At 52.3% G+C, this 20,736-nt stretch overlaps 1 protein-coding gene across 2 annotated transcripts; it reads right to left on the bottom strand.

Moving 5' to 3' along the window:
• Positions 1–1,119: 1,119 nt before the first annotated feature.
• On the bottom strand, positions 1,120–3,654 carry OTX2 (orthodenticle homeobox 2). Of its 2 annotated transcripts, none has more exons than XM_056493152.1 (3): positions 3,558–3,654; positions 3,013–3,185; positions 1,120–1,740 (listed from the first exon to the last, which is right to left on the bottom strand). In XM_056493152.1, exons 1-3 carry the CDS (start codon positions 3,652–3,654, stop codon positions 1,120–1,122), a joined length of 891 nt encoding a protein of 296 aa, XP_056349127.1. The 2 variants fall into 2 exon arrangements, with proteins under 2 accessions (XP_056349127.1, XP_056349128.1); XM_056493153.1 differs by having other exon boundaries at positions 3,013–3,164.
• Positions 3,655–20,736: the final 17,082 nt, after the last annotated feature.

The following is a 20,736-nucleotide window of genomic DNA, read 5'->3' as shown; positions in this document are numbered from 1 at the left end:
TCCAGAGGAGTTAAATGTCCTCGGGTGGGGTATTTTCTGTCTTTCCTCTTTCATTCAGAGACAGTTTGTTGTAAAAAGTTTCAGTGCAGTTCACCTCGGGTGAAAGGCGATCGTGTTTTTTGCGTTTTTCTTTTTTTTTCTTTTTTATTATTTTTTTAAATATATATTTTTAATTAGTTTTTTTTTTTTTTTTTAAAGATGATAATAGGTAACTCAGTTGCTCTGAATTTCACTTATAATTATAACCTATTTAAATCACAGCAGAACTCCCGCTGGTGCAGAGTTCATAGTTGCATACAATACAGGAGATCACAGTTTTGAAGTCTAGCACAGATTAAAAACCACAGATGTACCATTTATATAAGACACACACTGATTGTCTCTTAAAAACTACATATTGACTCCTTATGAACATTATCTTTTTTTTTTTCTTAATCTTTAAATAAAGTAGTGCAGCTAGGACAATCAGTCACACAACCCACACAGCCCTGAACCAAGTTCTCCGGGTGCCAACTTCAGCAAGTTGGGCATGAAACAGTTGGATGAGCTCGAGAGAGAAAGAAAGAGGGAGGGACAAAAAGAGGGACAAAAAGAGAGATGTTGTCCATTCTGAATATTTTAACCGAGGGTTGGCTAACACATTGGAAACCTCTGGGTGAAGGATCATCTTTCCACGCACACACAAAAAAAAGAAATAAAAACCTAGACTCTTTTTTTTTTTTTTTTTTTTTTTTTCTTAAAACTGGCCCGCAGGTGGGAAGATCTCCCACCTCTTCCAAACAAAGAAACCCAACAATTGGTTGGCTAAAACTAGAAAGAACACAGATGGATCTGTCTGGTTTCTGCTCACTAGATGATCTGTCCGTTTAAGGCCTTCCTCCTCCGTTTTTCCTCTTTATTATTCCTTTTCCAGAGTGTCTGAGCAGGAGATGAGTCTGAACGGGATCACACCAACACTGTCCCCCTCTTGTTGCCGTCAGTTTTTTTTTTTTTTTTGTTCGTTTGTTTGTCCGTGGAGTTATTTTTCTCTTTAATTTAACCAAGACCTGACTAAAACTGGAGCGCTCAGCCCAGCCTGTTCGTTCTCGTCGCGATTTCTCTGGGTACCACAAAGGTTCTTCACAAAACCTGGAACTTCCATGACGATGTCTGGTCCTTATAATCCAAGCAGTCAGCATTGAAGTTTAACTTCCAGGAGGCGGTTTGGTCTTTATAATCCAAGCAATCGGTGGTGGAGTTAAAGCCCAAACTGGAGGCTCCGTAGCCCTGGGTGGAGAGGGAGGCTGGAGACTGGTTGAGGTGGCTGGTGACCGCGTTGGCACCCATGGGACTCAGGGTGGCCCCCGGCCCGGGGAGCTGGTGGTGCATAGGGGTCAAGTAAGATCCACAGTCCATCCCTCCGAAATAGGAGGTCGATCCAGCGTATCCTTGGCTGTAGCCTGATGCCTGGGTGTAGGTCATGGGGTAGGATCTCTGCATGCAGGAGGAAGAGGTGGACAGGGGGTCTGAGAGCGGGGAGATGGACGCTGGGCTCCAGATGGACACGGGGGCGCTGCTGCTGGAAATGGTGGGGACTGAGGTGCTGGAGGGGGGAGTGAACTGCCCGCTGGTCCCGCTCTCCGAGCTCACTTCCCGGGCTGGCGAGTTCTTCTTTTTAGCCGGCCGCACCTTGTTCTGGCCCCCGTTCTGCTGCTGCTGCTGCTGCTGCCGGCACTTGGCTCGGCGGTTTTTAAACCACACCTTGAGACAGAGACACGAGGCGGGGAGAGAGAAAAAGCCTGGGGTTAGGGATGAACGGGCAAACCCAAGGAAGGAAAGAGATGGTGGCAGGGAGACCTAAAACTGTCCCCCAAGAGCAGAGGGTTTGCAGGCTGCTGCAAAGAAAAGCTCCGGGGATCCCCCTCCCTGAGATCATTAGCAGTAATAACAAGTGGAAATCACAAATCAAACTCCTTAATAAGGTCACTTTTGGGGAGAAGGGGAAGCATTCCTTCTGTGCTGTTTGCCAGCCGGGGACCCCCAGGAATCACCGTTTAAGGCCCATTGAAGTCGAGCCCTTAATTAGAAACAATAGAACATCAGAAAAGGAGGGAACAATTAGCGAAGCAGAGGTTTGGGATGGGGAGGGGGGTAAAGATGCCTCATTTACCCTCGGAACAGGCTCTCTGCTCTCACCCCCTTGGCCAGAGCTGGGCCCTCAAGCCCACCTTAGCTTCCCTTAGCAGGGCCCAGCGGGGCTGGCTCTGGGGAGGTTTTGTGGGCAGGAGGATGGGGTTTGGCGTGGGGAAATCCCAATCCCAGCCACCCTGCTCCACGGGAGCACGGCACCACGCAGCCTCGGGCAGCCTTGTCAGGAGACAAGTGGGAGGCATGGCTTTGGAAATGCCCTGCCGCTGCTGCTGGGGTTCTAGGTCCCAGAGGGGGCAGGACCCTCCTGCCCTGGCAGCAGCACCTCCAAAATGCTGCCTGGATGGGGTCCCTGCAGAGGACACAGCGCAGCCCCAGGAGAAGGGTTCTTTTCACCCTCTCTCATCCAAGTCCCCTCAGAGGGGAAGGAAGCCCCCAGTCTGTACTGGTGTGAGCCGGGATCCCAGTCTGGCCCAGCTCCAGGGATGTGGTGATCCTTGGGGAGGGGGGAACCCTTTGTGGCTTCTGCAGGGTCCCCAGATGTCCGCAGGACAGGCTGGGATTTTGGGGTGCTGTGCTTTGGGGTGTGGAAGGTTGAAGAGCTGGAATCCAGGATCTGCACAGCACCCCCTCAGTGCAGGGGGAGGAAGGGGGGCACACCCCAGCCCTGGGGATGCAGAATGCCACCACATCCCCTCACCGACCCCCCAGCCATCTCTGAGCCTCCTTCATCCCACAAGGGCTTGGTTTGGCTTCGGGACTGAATCCGTGCCCTAAACCGGTCCCCTCGTGTCCCCCTCTGTCAGGCACAGGCCAGCCCGACCCTTTCGGTGGGTGGGGAGGGGGAGGGCAGGCCGGGCTCTCCGGAGCCGCCCCGCATCCTACCTGCACTCTGGACTCGGGCAGGTTGATTTTCAGGGCCACCTCCTCCCGCATGAAGATGTCGGGGTAGCGCGTCTTGGCGAAAAGAGCCTCCAGCACATCCAGCTGCGCCCGGGTGAAGGTCGTGCGCTCCCGCCGCTGCTTTCGCGGGGTGGCTGCGAACGGAGCCAGAGGCCCTGGCTGTCAGTCAGCGGCCCCTCCGACCCCGGTGTCCCCTCCAGACCCTTCCCCAGGGGGGCACCCATATCCTCTCCCCTCTCCCGGGGGTCCCGCACCCCCAGGATCAGCCGCGGTCCCAACTCCGCATCTCGCCTGCACGCGTTTGGAGCATCCTGGCCCCATCCCCAGCATGGGGGTCTCCCCTGTTTGCAGCCCCTTTCACCAATAAAAAGTTGGGAGTGAAGAAGAAGGGAGAAGGAGGGACCCCCACGCCCTCACCCACCCAAGCCAGCCTGATCCCTGGGCATGTCGTGCCTCCAAAATCCCAGCGGCTTCTCATCCGTGGTGCAAAAAGGGGGAAGGGAAGAGGGAAGAAAAACGTGGCTTACCGGGATAACCGACGGACGGATGCAACAAATCCATGCCCGAGGTTGTGAGACTCAGGCCATTGACTGCATAAGGTGGTTGCTTAAGATAAGACATCATGCTAAAGTTGTGGCGGGGAGAAGAGTTGGCCGAAATCCGGGCGAGGGGGAGCCGGCCGAGCGCCCTGCCTGCCCCGGGCGGTGCCTGGGGGAGCCGTGGGGCGTGGGGGGGGCCGCCAGGTGCCTGCGCAGGAGGGAGAGGAGGGAGCAATGCAGGGATGAAGGGGGAGTCAGGCCAGATCGCTGTCCCCCTCCCACCCCCTCCCTCCCCGCTTTATCCCCTTCCCCCCCCCCCCCCCCCCCCGTCAATCCTCCCGCTCGGACCCCAACCGGATTTGGGAGCTGGGAGACACTGACTAGATAAACGCATCTCTCCCCAAAAAGGGCGAGGAGGGGAGGGAAGGGGGGGCGCATCCCAGCCAGTAATTACTACCCGAACAAAACCCCCCCATGCCTTCAACTGCCCGCATTGTACGGCGGCCGGGGGCATTTGCATAGGATTCCCGGCCGGGCACCGGCTAATTGTCTCAAGCAAAACTTGATTGGGGCCATTGGCAGACACAAAGAACCCCTCGGCTAAATAAATAATGCAGATAACAAAGCCCAAGGGTGAGAAACAAAGAAACAATTCAAGAAACCTATCTCTCCACTAGTCTCTTGCAAGGACTTTAATTATCCCAGGTTTGGGCAACATTCAAACCTTCCCCCTTCTCCCCCTTTTCCCCTTCCCCCCGACGTTGCTGCATTTCAGAGCTCAAATGCCCGCTCGGGAAGAGCCAAACTTTTCTGCCCTCCCGCCATCAGTCCACGTCTGCAGTAATTTCCACCGGCCATTTGCACCTAATTAGTACTCCGGGTAATTAGATTTGGAGGCAAGTAACAGATTTATTAGGCTTTCAAGAAACTCTTGATGACGGAGCTGAAGCTAAACAAACATCTCGGTGCTGAGCGGCCCCGGGACACCCCCGGTCCCCGCTCGGGCTCCCCCGGTCCCCGCTCGCTGCCCCGACGGGACCGGGCTCTCCGCACTGGGGAACGAGGGTGGATCCAAACGTGCACTCCGCCAAAAAAAAAAAAAAAAAGAAAAAAGAAGAAAAAAAAATAATAAAAAAAAAATTAAGTGCACGGCAAGGGGCCAAACTGGGGCTCCTGAAGAGGTTAAGGCTGTTTCTCCCACAGAAAATATTTTTTAAAAAATCTTTTTTTGCGCAAAAAGCTCGCCCGTCCCTCCATTCCCAGCGGCCGTCGGGAAAACGAAATCCAGCACAACTTTCTTCCCGGAACACCCCAAAACTCCGTGTTTCAGCCCAGCCGACTCCCCGGGAAAGCCAAGGGCTGCCGGAGGGCTCCTGCCCCGGTGCACCCCCGTCCAGCTCCGTCCGTGCGGGTTCTCCGCGGCGCGGAGTTTTCCTTTCTCCCCTCGGGGAAGGAAGGGATTTGAGGTTAACAAACGCGCGCATCCAGCGCGGGGTGTGCGGGATCGGGCCCCGCTTTTAGCATCACCCCTCGGGGGAGGCCGAGCAGGGACGATTCCACCGAGGGGAAAACCTCGCTCCGCGCCGGCCGCGCAAGACGCGCGGGAGAGCAAAGCGAGGGGTTGCTGCCCGTTTCGAAACCAAAAATTAAACAAAACAAAACAAAACAAAAACAAAGGGAAAAAAGGATTTTAAAAAAATCCAAACAAAACAACAGCAACAAAAAAAAAAAAAAAAAAAAAAAAAAAAGCGCGCAAACACCTCCTCCTAAAAAACCAGCAACCTAAAGCTCGGTTGGGCTAAACTCGGCGGCATCCTGCCGAGGCGCCAGCCCGGCGCGGCCGCCCGCGGAGCCCCTCGGCCGCGGCCGCGCATCCAGGGCCGCCCCGAGCCCGCGGAGCAACGGCTCCACTCCGCAATCTGTCACCTTTCCCCCTCCTCCTGCCGCCCCCCCGCTCCGCATAGATCCCGGCTACCAGTTGCTCTGCCCTCGCTCAATAATAATTACCCCGTCCGAGAATTAATTATAATAAATGTTTTCTTGATAAACTAACGAGATAATCCGGGCGGCACACGCTCCCTAATTACGAGCCACCGGCCCCGGCTCCGCTGCTCGCCCCGGTGATTAACGCGGGGCAGCGATCCGCGCCCGGGCGCGCAGCCTGCGCCGCTGCCCCGGGGCTGCGGGGCCGGGGGGCGCGGAGCAGCGCGGAGGGCGAGGGGAAAGGTTCCAAGGTGGAAAAGGAAATTTCTTTCCTTTTGTTTTGCAAACGAGAGCCGCGTTCCTTGCCTCGCCGCTCTCCAAAGAATTTCTGACATTTTAAAAATTCTAATTTATTTTAATTTTTTTTTTTTAATTCAGATTTTTTTTCTTCTTTCCCCGCTGGAGGGACGGGTTTGGGTGATGTTTCCCAACACGCGAATTTCTCCCCGGTGCAAAGGCGGCGGGGATGGACCCGCCACCGGCTCTGCCGGGCGCTCCCCAGCGCTTCTCGCTCCGCGCTGCTCCGCGGCCTCTGCGGGACCGGGAGCGGCAGCGCCGGGCTCGGCGGGCATCCACCTCCACCGCAGGGCCGTCCGACCCGTCCCTGCCTCCCTGCAGCATCCCACCGCATTTTAAAGCGCTTTTTCCCTCTCCTCTTTTTATTTTATTTTTTTTTTTAAACTAGAGTTGCGCCTTTTCAAAATAAATAAATAATAAGCCTCAACTTCTCTAAGCAGTCGAAATCGAAATAAACCTCAGCAGCCAAGGAGGTTTTTAGTTCTAAAGAAACTTGTGTCGGTGCACAAGGACTTTTCCCGACTTTCTCTTTGTCAGCGTGGTGCGAATTCAGAAGAGAGAGGCCGGGGCGCGTTACTCGCGGTCGGTGTCTTTAGGAAGCGCTTTCCCAAGGCACAAAAAAATTAAAATCAAATAAGACAAGGGAGGTGGAAACCAGCTCCAGCCCCTCTCCAGCCTGGACGCCATTCTTGCCATCCTTTTAGCCCAAATCATGAAGCTCCGGCCCTAAACGCCTTGAAGATTTTTCCCCCTGCTCTTTCCAGCCCGGTTCTCCCGGGCCGTGAGTGCTCAGAAACACCTTTACAAAATTACTTTGCTGAGTGTCCGCATCACGAGGAAGAGGAGGAGGATGAGAGGGTTCTCAGGTAGGAGACGAATGAGGGGAGAAATTCCTCCTGTTTGTTTTTTTTTTTTTTTTTTTGTCTCAAATTTTAAAAGTCCAGCTTGAGGTCAGGAAATAACTACAGGCCAAAGGAATAGGCCGGGAAAAAAAAAAAAAATCATGAACCCAAGGAAATCGCGGTGAAGCCCCGCGCCTGCCCGCGCAGAGAGAGCGGCTCCGCGCCCAGCGCGGGGGGCGAGGGTCGGGGGGCGAGGGCGACCACGGGGAGCACCCCCGGCTCTGCAGTTCGGACCCTTCGCCCTCTCATCCTGCAGCTCCCGGTCCCTGCCGAGCACCGACCCGGGGCTGCCGCTGTCCCCGACCCGGGGCCGCCGCCGCCCGGCCCGGCCCGGCCTCTCCCGGGCGGCTCCCCGCCACAGCGCACCCCCACCGCACACAGCCTGCCTAAAAATAATAACAATATTTTTTTAAAAATAATTACGATTTTAATTCCCCTGTCCCTGCGCTCCTGTCCGCCCAGCGATGCCCCCAAGGAAGGATGGAGCCGGCGGGTCGGACTTACCTGCGAGCCTCGCCGGAGCCGCGGGCAGGGCTGGGGGGCGAAGGGGGAAACCTGCTCCCGGATCCTCGCCAAAATCAGAGCTCGGGCTGAGCTGGGAGAGAAAGCACAAAGCGGGAGGTTAGAGAGCTCGCCGCATGCACATGCCCACGACATCGGGGGAAAGGGGGGGGCGGAGGGGGGGTGGAGAAAAAATGTTTGAAAAAGGAGAATAAATGGGGAAAAAGGGGAGGGGACGGGGCAGGAGAGGGATGCGGGGATGCTCGGGGTCTGGGCTCGGTACATACAGAGCTGGCCGGTGCTGGAGCTGGTCAAAGTGATTTTATTTTTAATAATAGTGGCAGGGTGCGTTGGAGCTGAAGGTCTCTACCTCTCTCGGGGAGCTTTGCTGAGAAAGCGCCTCTCTGGCAACTTTTTGACGCAAACTCTCCAACCAATGGCAGGGAGAGAGTGATTGACACATCTAAGCCAGGGGGAAAATAATAAAAACACACACAGGGGGAGGAAAAAACAGGCCGCTGCTGTACCGGGGGGACAATCCAGAGAGAAATAACAGCCACCGAAATGACACCAGAATATACATTAAAAGAACCTGCTCGGTTTAAAAATATACATTATGGAGTGGAGCGGATGAAGTCATTGTAGAAATTAATGTGATGGACAGCAGAGATGGAATTAGCGAATTGCCCGGGGAAGGCGAGGAAGGGGGGTCAGCAAAAGGCTGGGGGGCGGCTGTAATAATAACAACAACAAAAGATATTAATGTATAGAAGTAAATATTTGTGAAGGGGGGACACGGAGCCTACCAGGAGCCCCGGGCTGAGCAGCGGGAGATGGGTGAGAGGAAACCCGCGGGAGCCAAGGGGAGACTCCCCCCAGCACAGAGCGGCGTGCCAGGGTCCCCCCAGCCCCGGGTCCCCCACGGATCGGCCGCACCCCAATTCCACCTCCCAGGGGCCAGGTCACCCTTGGAAGAGGGGAAATTGAGTCACCTGGGGGACCACATAAATGCGTTTTAAATTCTATTTTTGAAGATGTGTAGGGATGAGGGTGTAGAACGGGACGTAGCGGCGTCGCGTTGAATTTACAAATAGGGACGTGCACATGTTTTTAATGGAAATATTTTGGGAGCAGTGAGGGGCTGAGGGTGAGGAGGGCCCAGGGGGTTCCCGGCCTGGCGCACCGGAGCCGGGCACCGGGGTGTTCCCCTCGCACCTCCCGTCCTCGCTCAACTTCTCCCGGGTCACAGCACCCCGAAAATAAAGCTCAGGCAAAAAGCAGGAGGATGGAGGCGGCTGAGGTCGGAGGGAGGGAGCGCTCACACACTTTCCTCACTTGTGACAATGGGGGGAAAAAACTGCAGCGGCTCGATCATTTTAACGGGGTGACCTATGTTAATGAAGTTATAGCAATTAATTCGCCTCTTTGTGGCTCTCTCCGAGCCTGGCTGCGTGCGATCCAGCGTGCTTGTCCTTGGACTTTAGCGCCGGCGGTGCAGCCCGGGCTGGAGGTTTGCAGGAGCAGGTTTGGGATGCTCGGGGCTGGGCTGGGCGGATGGGTGGTGTGGCTTGGTTTTGGGTGGTTTTTTTAGGTTTTTTTTTTTAATCCTTTCCTCCCAGAAAGGAGGAGGAAGGAGGCGGCAGAAGGGAAGGAGGGAGGGGAGAGGAGGGGAAATAAAACAAATAAACAAACAAACAAACAAACAAAATATCCCCTCGCCCAGAACCGACGCAGCCCTGCCCGCCGGAGCCGCTCCCACTTTGGCCTTTGGGTTGTATTTGGTTTGTTTTTTGGGGGTTTTTCGGGTCTTTCTTTCTTCTTTTTTTTTTTTTTTTTTTTTTTTTTTGCTAGGCGACTTCATGGAAAGTTGGTACCCGGGGTACCCCCGGCTGGTACCCGCTGGCCCCACGGGACCTCCAGCCCCTGCCCTTCTTGGAGTTGTGTTTTGATTTATTTCTCTCTGCCAGACCCATGAGATTCTTTTGTGGGGACTTTTTTTTTGTGGGTTTGTTTGTCTAGTTGAGTTTTTTTTTTTTTTTTTAATGGGGTGGAGGGAGGGGGTGGGGGTGAGGGAGGGGCAGCTGCAGCCACCATCCCTTTGCAGCATCTCCCCCCCTTCTCAACCCTCGCCCAGAGACCCGCGCCGGGCAAATCCTTCCCTCAGCTCCCCGCATGTCGGCACGGCCACGCCACCCCTGAGCCTCTCCTTCAGCAGAGCACCAGGAATAAATATCCCGATTGAACCCTTCCCCCCCTCCGCCCCCTCCGCCTTTGCCATCGTCTCCCGCCCCCCACATATTATTTAATAACCTTAATCCATCTCGGAAGAATGAGAGAGATAATTCGTTCCCGTGTATCCTGACCAGGAGGGTATTTTCGAAATCGATTAAAAATAGAAGGGGGAAAAATAAAAAAAAAAATTAAAAAAAATAATAAAAAAAAAAAAAAAAACACTTAAAAAAGGAAAATAAAAAAAAAATGGGTGCCTGGAGGCAGCCGGGCTGTGGCAGAGCAGGGCTGAGCAAGCAGAGAAATAAAATTCAGTGCCTGAAGACAGAATGTGGGAGAGCAGGACGGGAAGCGCAGCCCAGCCCTGCCTGCAGCTGCCTGGCCCCGCGCAGAGCTGTGCCCTGCTGCAGCCTGCCGCCGGAGCACCAGCATCCCTCCTCTCCCTCTGCCCCCTCCAGCCCGACAAGTTGGGAATAATTCCCGCGGCCAATAAAACAAGTGGCAGAGATGGACAGTGTTACTTAAATAAACAAGGGTCTCTTTAAAATTCTCATCCACTTCAGATGTCTAAAGTAAGATTGTGATGATTTTGTCACGGTTTGGTAAATTTACCCCTTTAAGAGGCTTTCATAAATCCCAGAACACACCTTCAGCCAGATTTGAATATAGATTTAGGTTTTAAAACCCAGAAGCTGGGAACACCGCTTTATCAAAGAGAATTTCCCTTTAGCTTAGCAATGTGTCGGAATGGCTCTTGCAAAGATTGGATCTGAGAGGGGGAAAAAGGGGGAACCTTCTTTCCTGGAGCAATCCTGCACACACTTTGCAGCTGCCTCTGCCTTCAACCTTCTGCAGCTTGGGGAAAAGTTACAAAAAAAAAAAAATTTGATAATCATTGCAGCTGTAGGATGTCGATTTTTAAAAAAAAATATTATTTTTTTTGCTCTTTTTTTTTTTAAACTTTCTCATCTCTTCTGGTCCATTTGGAAAGCGTTGCAGAGCAGGTCCAGTCCCAGAGATCCAGACTAGCTGGGGCTAACGGGGAGTGAGTGGAGATGTGTGATTTTCTGCCCTCTGAGAACTTTATGCTCAGAGAACCAAAATCTGCTTCTGGGATGAAAAGAAACTCTAACTTCTGCTTCTCAGTAAGTTCTCCAACTTTCCGATGCCAGTCGGGTTGCAAAGCCATTTTCTCTGTCTGCATAGCTGTCTCTCCTCTCTCCTTTTCTCCTTCTCCCTCTTCACTTCTGATTTAATTTCCGACTCTCCTCACTATCGCGACCGTTCCGAGAGGGGTTTTATCGCCGCGTGTGTCGCTCCCAGGGCTGAGCTGCTGCCCGCGGTTATGATGACCGAGGGTGGGGGTGGAGGAAAACAAGAAATCATTTATTCAGGTCGGGTGAAAGTTAAGGAAAGAAGCGGGGAAAAAAAAAAAAAAACAAACCAAAACCAAACCAAAAAAACCCATCCCAAAATGAACCGGTTTCTAATTTGTCATCTTTGTATCTCTGATCGGCTCCGGAACGCGATGCATGCTACTCGCTTTTAAGCTTTTCCCTCATCGGATTTGTGTCTAGTTAAAATATTCCAGACTTGCCTTGAAGTTTATCTGCAATTCAAGTGCCAGTTGGAGTTTATTTCAGTTTAGGGTGTTTTGCGGGGTTTGTTTGTTTGTTTGTGTTTTTGTGGTTTTGGTTTTTGGGTTTTTCATCAGTTCTAAGCTCCTGCTCACCCCAAAATTTCCCTTTCTGGGAGTGCAGAGCCAGAGATATCGGTATAGCTGGGTGACTTGGAGAAAGGGTCAGATTCGTTTTAAAATGCTGGAATGATTAAAAAAATTTCCCCTCCTTTTCCAAGCGCCTGGGAGGGGGATGGCGGAGCCGTCACCTCTTTGGGGAAGGGGAAAAAAAAAAATAAAAATATGAAGGCAGCGTCTTTAGCTAGATGAAACCAAGTTTCACAACTGGGATGGGGGAAGGAGAGGAGGGGATGGTGCAGGTATTTTGGGGCGATCCGAAATTTGCCCAGCTCCTCTTGGAGCCAGGCAAATCCTAAAAATATCACCCTGAGAGCAGCGAAAGTGAGGCCGGGACTTGCACCTGAGGGAACGCCTCATGTGCGACGAGGCGGGGGGCGAAAAAAAAAAAAAAAAAACCCTTTAAAAATTAAAATAAAAATAAAAACAACAACAAAAACCCCAAAGAAATGAAAGAGAAATTAATGATGGGTGTTAAATAAATAAAGCAGCGTTCGGGGGAGGCCGTGCGGGGAGGGGGCGTCCCCGGGGGCCGGGGCCGAGCCGGGGCAGGGCTGCGGGGCTGCGGCCGTGTGCGAGGGCTGAGTGTGGGGGGTGTGTGCTGATGAAAGGCGCTCACGCTGCCCGTTTACATAATTTTTCTCTCCAGGCCATGAAGTTACCTTGATGAGCAGCTCGCTGCAGCAATCAGATTATAGCTCCCAACCCAGATATTAAAATAACAGTTACAGTCCCGCGTCCCGCGTGTTGGCAAACTTGGGAGAAATGAAGGGGTCGGGGGAGCGGGGGGAGGGAGAGAAAGAGCCAGAAAAGGGGTTTTGTAAGAAAGAAGAAAAGAAAACCGCAGAGAAGCTTTAAACTAGTCTTTCGTTTGTAACCTTTTACAACCTTTATTTCCCGTATATGAAAAGCTCCTTTTATGGAGACCCAGAAAGAACTTTTATTTTTTTTTCTCTCCCCCCCCCCCGCTCCCACCACCTTTGGATTTTTAATTAGAGCCCCTCAATTGCAGCCATATATATAGGAATCGATATAAAGTAATCCGTGGAGATGGGCTAAGGTTTTAATCGAAAATCTTCTTTGCCATTCTTTGCAGATCTTCTTTAGCCGCTGGCTGGTGGGGAAACAAATGTTCATTACAAAAATACCCCCCGAACCCCCCAAAGCAGCTTCCCCCCAACCAAACAAAGCCACAATGCAGAAAGCTTGCAAAAGATCCCAAACCAACTGTTGTTACCATGTGAATAAGAAATTACTCCTATGCTTAACTTCATTCTCCCTTGCAGGCAGGTATTTTTCACATTGAAAAAGTTTAAAGCCAGCTCCGAATACTACAGATAATTTTTTTTTTTTTTTCTTTCTTAAAAGGTGTCTGGGTGATGGTATTTTCCGTGCGGGAAGGGTCTGGGTTGTGCCGCGGGTGTCTGTCTGTCTGTCTGTCCGGCAACAAAGATCCCACACGTATAACACTGCGCTGAAATCCACATCCCGTCCTCTTGCAGCTTCTCAGACTCACAAAAATCGCACTTTCTTTTATTCTTTTTTTTTTTTTTTTTTTTTTTTTCTTCCTTTCCCCTTAGTGTTTGGCTTCTTTCCGCCTTCTTTTCTCTTTGGTTTTTTTTTTTTTTTTTCTTTTTTTCAGCAAGTGCTTTATATTATATAAAATTTAACTCTTTGCTTCCCCGCCATGAAATTTTTCTTTTCCTCTGTAAAAAGAAAAGAAGAAAGAGAAGAAAAATCCCAACTTCCCCCAAAGCTCCCCCAAGCTTCCTTCTTTCTAAAGAACTAGGGCTGTTTTTCTCCAGGGGAAGGAGGGGGGTGGAAGCTAAATATTAAACAATGCAGGCAGCTTCGGGTTTATTTTGGTAAATTAATTGTGAGACTATTCTGGCTCCTATGTGTTTCTGCATGATTAAACTGTGCTATTTGTTCCCCAAAGCTGCACATTAGCAGAAAGTGCAAGTCTATTTTAAAGCATCATCCTCAGGTTTAATGTAAGCAAACTGGGCTGAGTGAAAAGTTTACCCGAGTAATTGCAACTAAGAGTCCGCTGTAGTTGTTTTAATCATTATTTTCTATCTGATAAGTGCGTTTTAAAGAATGGACCCCGCATTTTTTTAATCTGAAGGAAGCGAATCTGGCCGTATTTGTACCCCAACCTCGCGTCTTATCTGTATGAAATTTCAATTTATTTAAAAGCCTGGTATTTAATACAGTACACGGGCCACATTTAGTTTAGACAAACCCCCTCTTGTACTTTCTCCGTAATCACGCCTAATGAAAACGTGGGATTTTCCCATTATTAAAAAAAAAAAAAAAAAAAAAAGTAAGTGAAAATATAATGCATCTTCATTAGGAAAATTGACTGCTGTGCTCAAGACAGTTCTTAATTGAAAAGGCAACCTATTTTAATGGTGTGGTTGAGGAGAAGATTACATACTTTATCCAAACACAAAGACAATTAATAATGAGGACCAGGCTGCTGCCATTAACTCTAATGTAGTTACATCAATGTCAATGCAAGTGCTCGTACCTGAGAGGTGCTGGGGGAAGCGCCCGCGGCCCCTCCGCCCTGCCCGGCCGCGCCTCAGCCCCTCCGCCGCCGCCAGCATCCTTTTTATTATTATTATTATTATTTTTAGTTTGAACGGCGGCACGACCCCGAGGAGTTGTGCGAGCGCGTCTCGCCCTCGCCGCTCGCTTTAAAGGGACTTTTCAGAGCTGCCTAATTCAGGATGTTTAAGCGCAGGACAATGCGGGGTGGTGGGAGCGCTTAAGCTGCAGTTTGCAAACGAATCCGTGCCCCACAGCCAAGGGAAAAGTCCCGTTCCCCCCGCTCGTCCCCGCGGCCAAGCGCCAGCGCTCGCCCGAGCGACGCCTCCACTTTGGGCGTTTATTTGGACTTTAAAATAATTTTAAAAAGAAAAAAAAAAATTAAAGTTTCAGTCGCTCTACGCGCCGATCAGGTGTGTTTACACCGAGCGTTGGCCGCGGATGTTTTGCCTGGTATTTTTTTTTTTTTCCCCTTCCCTTTCCCAGGAGGAGCTGGGTGGAATCCGCGCTCCCGCGCAGCCCCGCGCTTTTTGCGCGGAGCGGAGGGGGAGGGATGCGCGGAGCACCCGAGTTAAACAAAGTCCTCTTCAGAGCCCCTTCCTCGGCAGCGGAGTCGATTTGATACTTAAAAATAAAATAATCAAGCCAGAGCAGCACAATTTCTGCCCCCCCCACCCCCCTCAATAAATAAATAAATAAATAAATAAATAAATAAATAAATAAATAAATAAATATCCGATAACTGATCCTTCCTTCCCAAAATTTCTTCCCCCCTCCCCCCCAGCGCCATCCCTGCCAGCAACTTTCCCGCAGATCTTTGTCCCGCACCGGGCGGAGCGGTGCCGGTACTCGGGGAGGGGTTTGGGGGGGTCCCGGCTCTGTTTATTTCGGGGGGTGAGGAGCAGGATTCCCGGCCTGGATCGCGCATCTCTGCCCGGCCGGGGCGGTGCGGGGTTGGGAGAGGGGGAATTCCTCCTCTCAGGAACCTCCCGTGGGTTACAGCGGATTTTTGGGGTGTCCGGGTGGGGACAATGCGGCCGGGGGGAGCTGCCGGCCCCTCCCCGCAGCCTCGGCCTAATCCCGGCCGTTCCCCCTCCGGCAGTTTTTAATCTCCGCCGGGGGAGGAGGCGGCGGGGCCGGTGCCCAGCGGCGCGGGATGCCCAGCCCGGAGCGATCCCACCCCGGCACCGCAGCTGCCGGCCCGGGAGCGAGGGGAGGGCGGGACAGGGCCCGGCATCGCCCGCCGACTGACAGACAGACAGACAGACGGAAAGGGCAGTGCCCGGCATCGCCCGCCGACAGACAGACAGGCAGACAGACAGACAGGGTACTGCCCGGCATCGCCCACCGACTGACAGACAGACGGACAGACGGACAGGGCAGTGCCCGGCATCGCCCACCGACTGACAGACAGACGGACAGACGGACTGGGCAGTGCCCGGCATCTCCCACCGACAGACAGACAGACAGACGGACGGACTGGGCAGTGCCCGGCATCTCCCACCGACAGACAGACAGACGGACAGACGGACAGGGCAGTGCCCAGCATCCCCTCACAGACAGACAGACGGACAGGACTGTGCCCAGCATCCGATGACAGACAGACAGATGGACAAGACTGTGCCCGGCTTCTTCTCACAGACAGGGCAGTGCCCAGCATCTCCCACTGACAGACAGACAGATGGACAGGGCAGTGCCCAGCATCCCCTTACAGAGACAGACAGACAGACAGGGCAGTGCCCAGCATCTCCCACTGACAGACAGACAGACAGACAGGGCTGTCCCCAGCATCCCCTTACAGACCAACAGACAGACAGGACTGTGCCTAGCATCCCCTCACAGACAGACAGACGGACAGGGCAGTGCCCAACATTCCCTCACAGACAGATGGACGGACAGGGCTGTGCCCAGCATCCCCAGCCATGGCAGTGAGTGGCTGCCCTCCCAGACAGACAGACAGACATGATGGTAGGATGGCAAAGCAGCTCCCATCCAGCACTCTCAGACAGACAGACAGACAGACAGACATGGAGCTCGGATGGGCAGAGCAATGCCCAGCCATGCCTCCCAGACAGACAGACGGACAGACAGCTGTGACCCAGCAGCCCACACAGAAGGGAGCTGGGGCAGCCCAGGTGGGGCCAGGCTAATCCCCGGGCAGACAGACAGACAGACAGACAGACAGACGGGGCTGTGCCCCCTCACCCCGGCTGGCAGGGGGATGCCCGGGGAAATCCCAGGCAGAGCAGGTGGAGCATGGCTAATCCTGGCACAGCCGGGCAGGCAGGGAACACCTGGACGGACAAACAGCCCCAAACCAAACAGCCCAAACAGCCTGTCAGGATCTGCTCCACCCCAGCCCGGGCTGGGATGGTTCCTTCGACCCCAGGGTGCAAAAGACAAAAGCAAGAGACTCAGGTTTTGTTCAGCAGCAAGCAGTGATGCAGTTTGTTGTGTGTAAAAATTCAGTTTTGTGATAGGGAGAGGGAGAGAGAGGATGGGATGTAGCTACCAACAGACAGGACACATCTTTGTGGTCTTCAGCTGATGGATGGGTCTTCAATCCATTGGGGAAAAAGATATCTCAGAGTCTCTTTGGGAAAGTCACTTTAATAGTCCTTTTCCAAAGCAAGTGGCCAAAAGGTGGGGAGATTTATGGGCTACTGCATGTGGAGATCATTGCTCCAAGGAACAGGTGCTGGAACAGGGCACTATGAGCAGCACCTGCTCGTGCCATGGCAGCACCAGGCACAGCCACAGACAGTGCTGGGCAGCACCAGGCACAGCACAGACGGTGCTGGGCAGCACCAGCACAGCACAGACAGTGCTGGGCAGCACCAGCACAGCACAGACAGTGCTGGGCAGCACCAGCACAGCACAGACAGTGCTGGGCAGCACCAGCACAGGTACAGACAGTGCTGGGCAGCACCAGCACAGCCACAGACAGTGCTGGGCAGCACCAGCACAGCCACAGACAGTGCTGGGCAGCACCAGCACAGCACAGACAGTGCTGGGCAGCACCAGCACAGCACAGACAGTGCTGGGCAGCACCAGCACAGCCACAGACAGTGCTGGGCAGCACCAGCACAGCACAGACAGTGCTGGGCAGCACCAGCACAGCCACAGACAGTGCTGGGCAGCACCAGCACAGGCACAGACAGTGCTGGGCAGCACCAGGCACAGGCACAGACAGTGCTGGGCAGCACCAGCACAGGCACAGACAGTGCTGGGCAGCACCAGGCACAGGCACAGACAGTGCTGGGCAGCACCAGCACAGCCACAGACAGTGCTGGGCAGCACCAGCACAGCACAGACAGTGCTGGGCAGCACCAGCACAGCACAGACAGTCCATGGCAGCACCAGGCACAGGCACAGACAGTGCTGGGCAGCACCAGCACAGCACAGACAGTGCTGGGCAGCACCAGCACAGCCACAGACAGTGCTGGGCAGCACCAGCACAGCACAGACAGAGCTGGGCAGCACCAGCACAGCACAGACAGTGCTGGGCAGCACCAGCACAGCACAGACAGTGCTGGGCAGCACCAGCACAGGGACAGACAGTGCTGGGCAGCACCAGCACAGCACAGACAGTGCTGGGCAGCACCAGCACAGGCACAGACAGTGCTGGGCAGCACCAGCACAGCACAGACAGTGCTGGGCAGCACCAGCACAGCACAGACAGTGCTGGGCAGCACCAGGAACAGCCACAGACAGTGCTGGGCAAGCATCCACCTGGGCCAGGGCAGAACTCAGGTCCAGAGTGAGTGGTGGGTCCTGGGTCTCAGTCTCTGATGATGATCCTGAGGCAGATCAGAGTCTGACCCTTCCAACCCCCAGCCGGGGTTCTGCTGGGACAGGCAGGGCCAGACCCGGTCCTACAGGTGGGAAGGAGTTATGGGGTGTGTGACCATCCCAGTGGGGGATTTTCTACCTGTGAACAAACACACTGATGCCATTTTCTTGCCTGCACAGGCAGGGAGAGGCAGAGCAGTGGGGGCCAGGCTGGCTGTGGCCTTTAGGAGCTGCCCTGACATCCTTAATCGGAGATAAAAAGAAAGTTCCTGCTGGTTCCTTCCAGACAAACGAGCCTGGCCTGCTCTTTGCTCTTCAGCAGCATCTGCCCGTCCTCTGCACCTGATTTCCCTTTCATCTGCCTCCCCTGTGCTCCTGGAGCTGCTCTGTGGGTTTCATGGCACAGGAGGATGTGAATCCCTGGGGATGGGGCTGTGCCACCTCCTCCCTGCCACCAGCGCTGTCCCACAGCCCCTGCACCTCCCTGGAAAGCTGATTTATGGATAGCAGTGAGGAATTTCCGTGGCTTTCAGGTTCCTGTCTGGAGACAGCAGCTAGGGGTTGTCACCACGTTTCTCTGAAGGCTGTCACTGCAAAGGGGGAATTGGTGACACTTGGGTTTGTGCCTGGATTGGGAACCAGATGCAGCAGGGTTTTCTGTGGAAATGTTTCTGCCTTCTGTGTTTGTTTCCCTGCTGTTGGTGTTGGTAAATCTGATACCAACAGGTTGTTGAGAAGCAACAAATCCCTCGTTTCATGCACACTCACTGATAAACACTGAGATGAGATGAAATCCTTTGGTGGCAGGTTTCTTGGGAGAATAAATGCTTTGTGGTGGAATTCTGGCCATTTCTCAGCTGTGTCCTGTCCCCACACCCTGCTGTCGCACAGGGCTCAGCTCAGTTGCCTGCACAAGGTTGCCAGGAGCACCCAAGATGCCCTCAGGTCCCTGAGACCCCCACTCCAGACTTGCAGGAGATCTGTGCCCACCTGGATGCCAGCAGGGACACCCAGAGACATCTCAGGTGACCCTGGACACCTGTATTTAGGCAACAAAGCCACATTGTTCACTGTTTGAGCTGTGAGGATCAGCTCTTCAGGTCCTTTCTGGGGCCAGGTGACACCTCTGTCACAGCTTTTTCCACCCACAGGTGAAATGCAGGAGCCTGTAGGTTCACAACCCTGCCCACATATTTTCCTGTGCTCGCTGTGCATCTCTCAGGGCCTTGTTCAGCTGGACCAGTGATGATGTGGCAGCTTGATTGACATAACAACAGAGGTCTGAGTTCAGGAGGTGAGAGCAAAATCCTTCTGAGGTCCTTCAGCTTGGTCATCCAAAGTGTATCCCTCCTTATTTGTGTCTGCCTAGGGAGTATTTTGGATGTATGAATGTATACAGATGAGATCTGGAGAATATCCCCCAAACCCTGAGGTTCTTCTCTTCCTGTGTGCCCATCAGGATGAGGTAGAAAGATCACAAATAAAATATGGTGATGGCTGATTTGCAGCTTGCTATGGCAAGGATGGGTAAGGGGGGGCTGGCTGCAGGTGTTCATTTGAGGGGGAGGTCCAGGGCTAAGGCTCTGGCTCATCTTTCTGCCCCAGTTCTCTGGGACCAATGGCTTGAGCAAAAACAAACTTCTGGGAGAAGGGAAAGGGTTGAAACTGATTTTCAACTCTGCCTGTGGCTGAGAGGAGGAGGAAGATGGAGTGATGATGGGGCTGGCGTGTTTGGGATGGAGTTGGAGAGGTTCAGATTGGCCATCAGGAAAAATTTCTTCATGGAAGGGGCTGCTCAGAGAGGTGGGGGAGTCCCCATCCCTGCAGGTGTCCAGGGAAAACTGGATGTGGCACTCAGTGCTCTGGGTGACAAGGTGGTGGCAGTCACAGGTTGGACTTGATGATCTTGGGTGTCTTTCCCAACCTCAGCAATTCTGTGGTTATTTTCTCTTAATCAGTTCCTGCTCTTATCTCTGGTGAAATGGAGCAAAGCTGCAGCTTCAGCCCCATTTTGGATCTTGGAGGACTTTTCAGCCTTGACATATTTTTCTTGCATTGTACTTTGCTTTTGGACTACCTGTGGGATTTTGGACCACTACTCCAGATTTCCTGCCTGTGCCTGGAGCTGGGAGTAGGCTCCTGTAACTCCATAATTGGGACATTTGCTGTGATTTACTCTAGAGAGTCCACAAATCCACGTGTTTGATATCTGATGAGAAACCTGGAATAAGCTGCACTGTGTCTTTATGCAACTCAGACAGTCACAGGCTATGTCAGCAATTGAAATATTTTATTGAAATGCAGCTTCCCAACATTTTTTTACATAAGTGTTATCAAGAAATGCAAATTATAGCATAATAGTATAACAATATAATTGCTCAATTCCCCTTAACTCACTGCAGTTCTTTTCTGAAGGAGCACTACAAAGGGAAGAAGGTCGATTCCTTTCATAGAACTAAGGACTTTTAAACCTTTCTAAAGTGAATTTTTAATAAAATATTTTATTTTCATGCTATCCTCCTGCACTGTAGATAGTTTCAGCCTCTGTGCTCGGATTAATTGTTACAGGAGTTATTATATAAAGCCTATTAGATTAAAAAAGAACTAATATAAACACCACTGACTGTATTTTACCCTGCCCTTGCCACTCCAAAAAGCTTCCCAGTGGCTGATGGATGAATTATTATTGATGAAACACAGGACTTTTAACACTCCAGATTTTCTGCATGCACTAAGATCATAAATCCAAGCCCATTTATTAAAGTAAATACAAGTCCAAGGTGTTTCTCAAGCAGAAAAGCTAATTTTAAAGCCCAAGTGGGCCTTTATTTTGAGGAAGAAGATATTTCTGAGAAAAAAATCCCATGAGTAAGGGGTTTTTTTGTGATACTGAGCCTTGGAAGTTCATATATTTTTTACCTTTTTGCCAAACCTACCCATTACTCAAAATTTGGAAGGAAAAATTAGCCTGGAATGGAAGTGGCAAAATGGTTTTGAGAAATGCAGTTGAACATGTTGGATGAAGATTTATGGATTAGGAAAAAAAGGTAACCAATAATCAGGCATTAATGGCTGAGCCAGTAAGAGAAGGTCATGCTGAATGAAACTCTAGTCATTGCTCTGCATGCTATGAAATACTCCAATTATCATTAAT

The sequence above is a fragment of the Oenanthe melanoleuca genome, chromosome 5 (genome assembly GCF_029582105.1).
Source record: "Oenanthe melanoleuca isolate GR-GAL-2019-014 chromosome 5, OMel1.0, whole genome shotgun sequence".
NCBI classification, from domain to species: domain Eukaryota; kingdom Metazoa; phylum Chordata; class Aves; order Passeriformes; family Muscicapidae; genus Oenanthe; species Oenanthe melanoleuca.
This window is presented reverse-complemented; position numbering and strand designations above follow the sequence as displayed.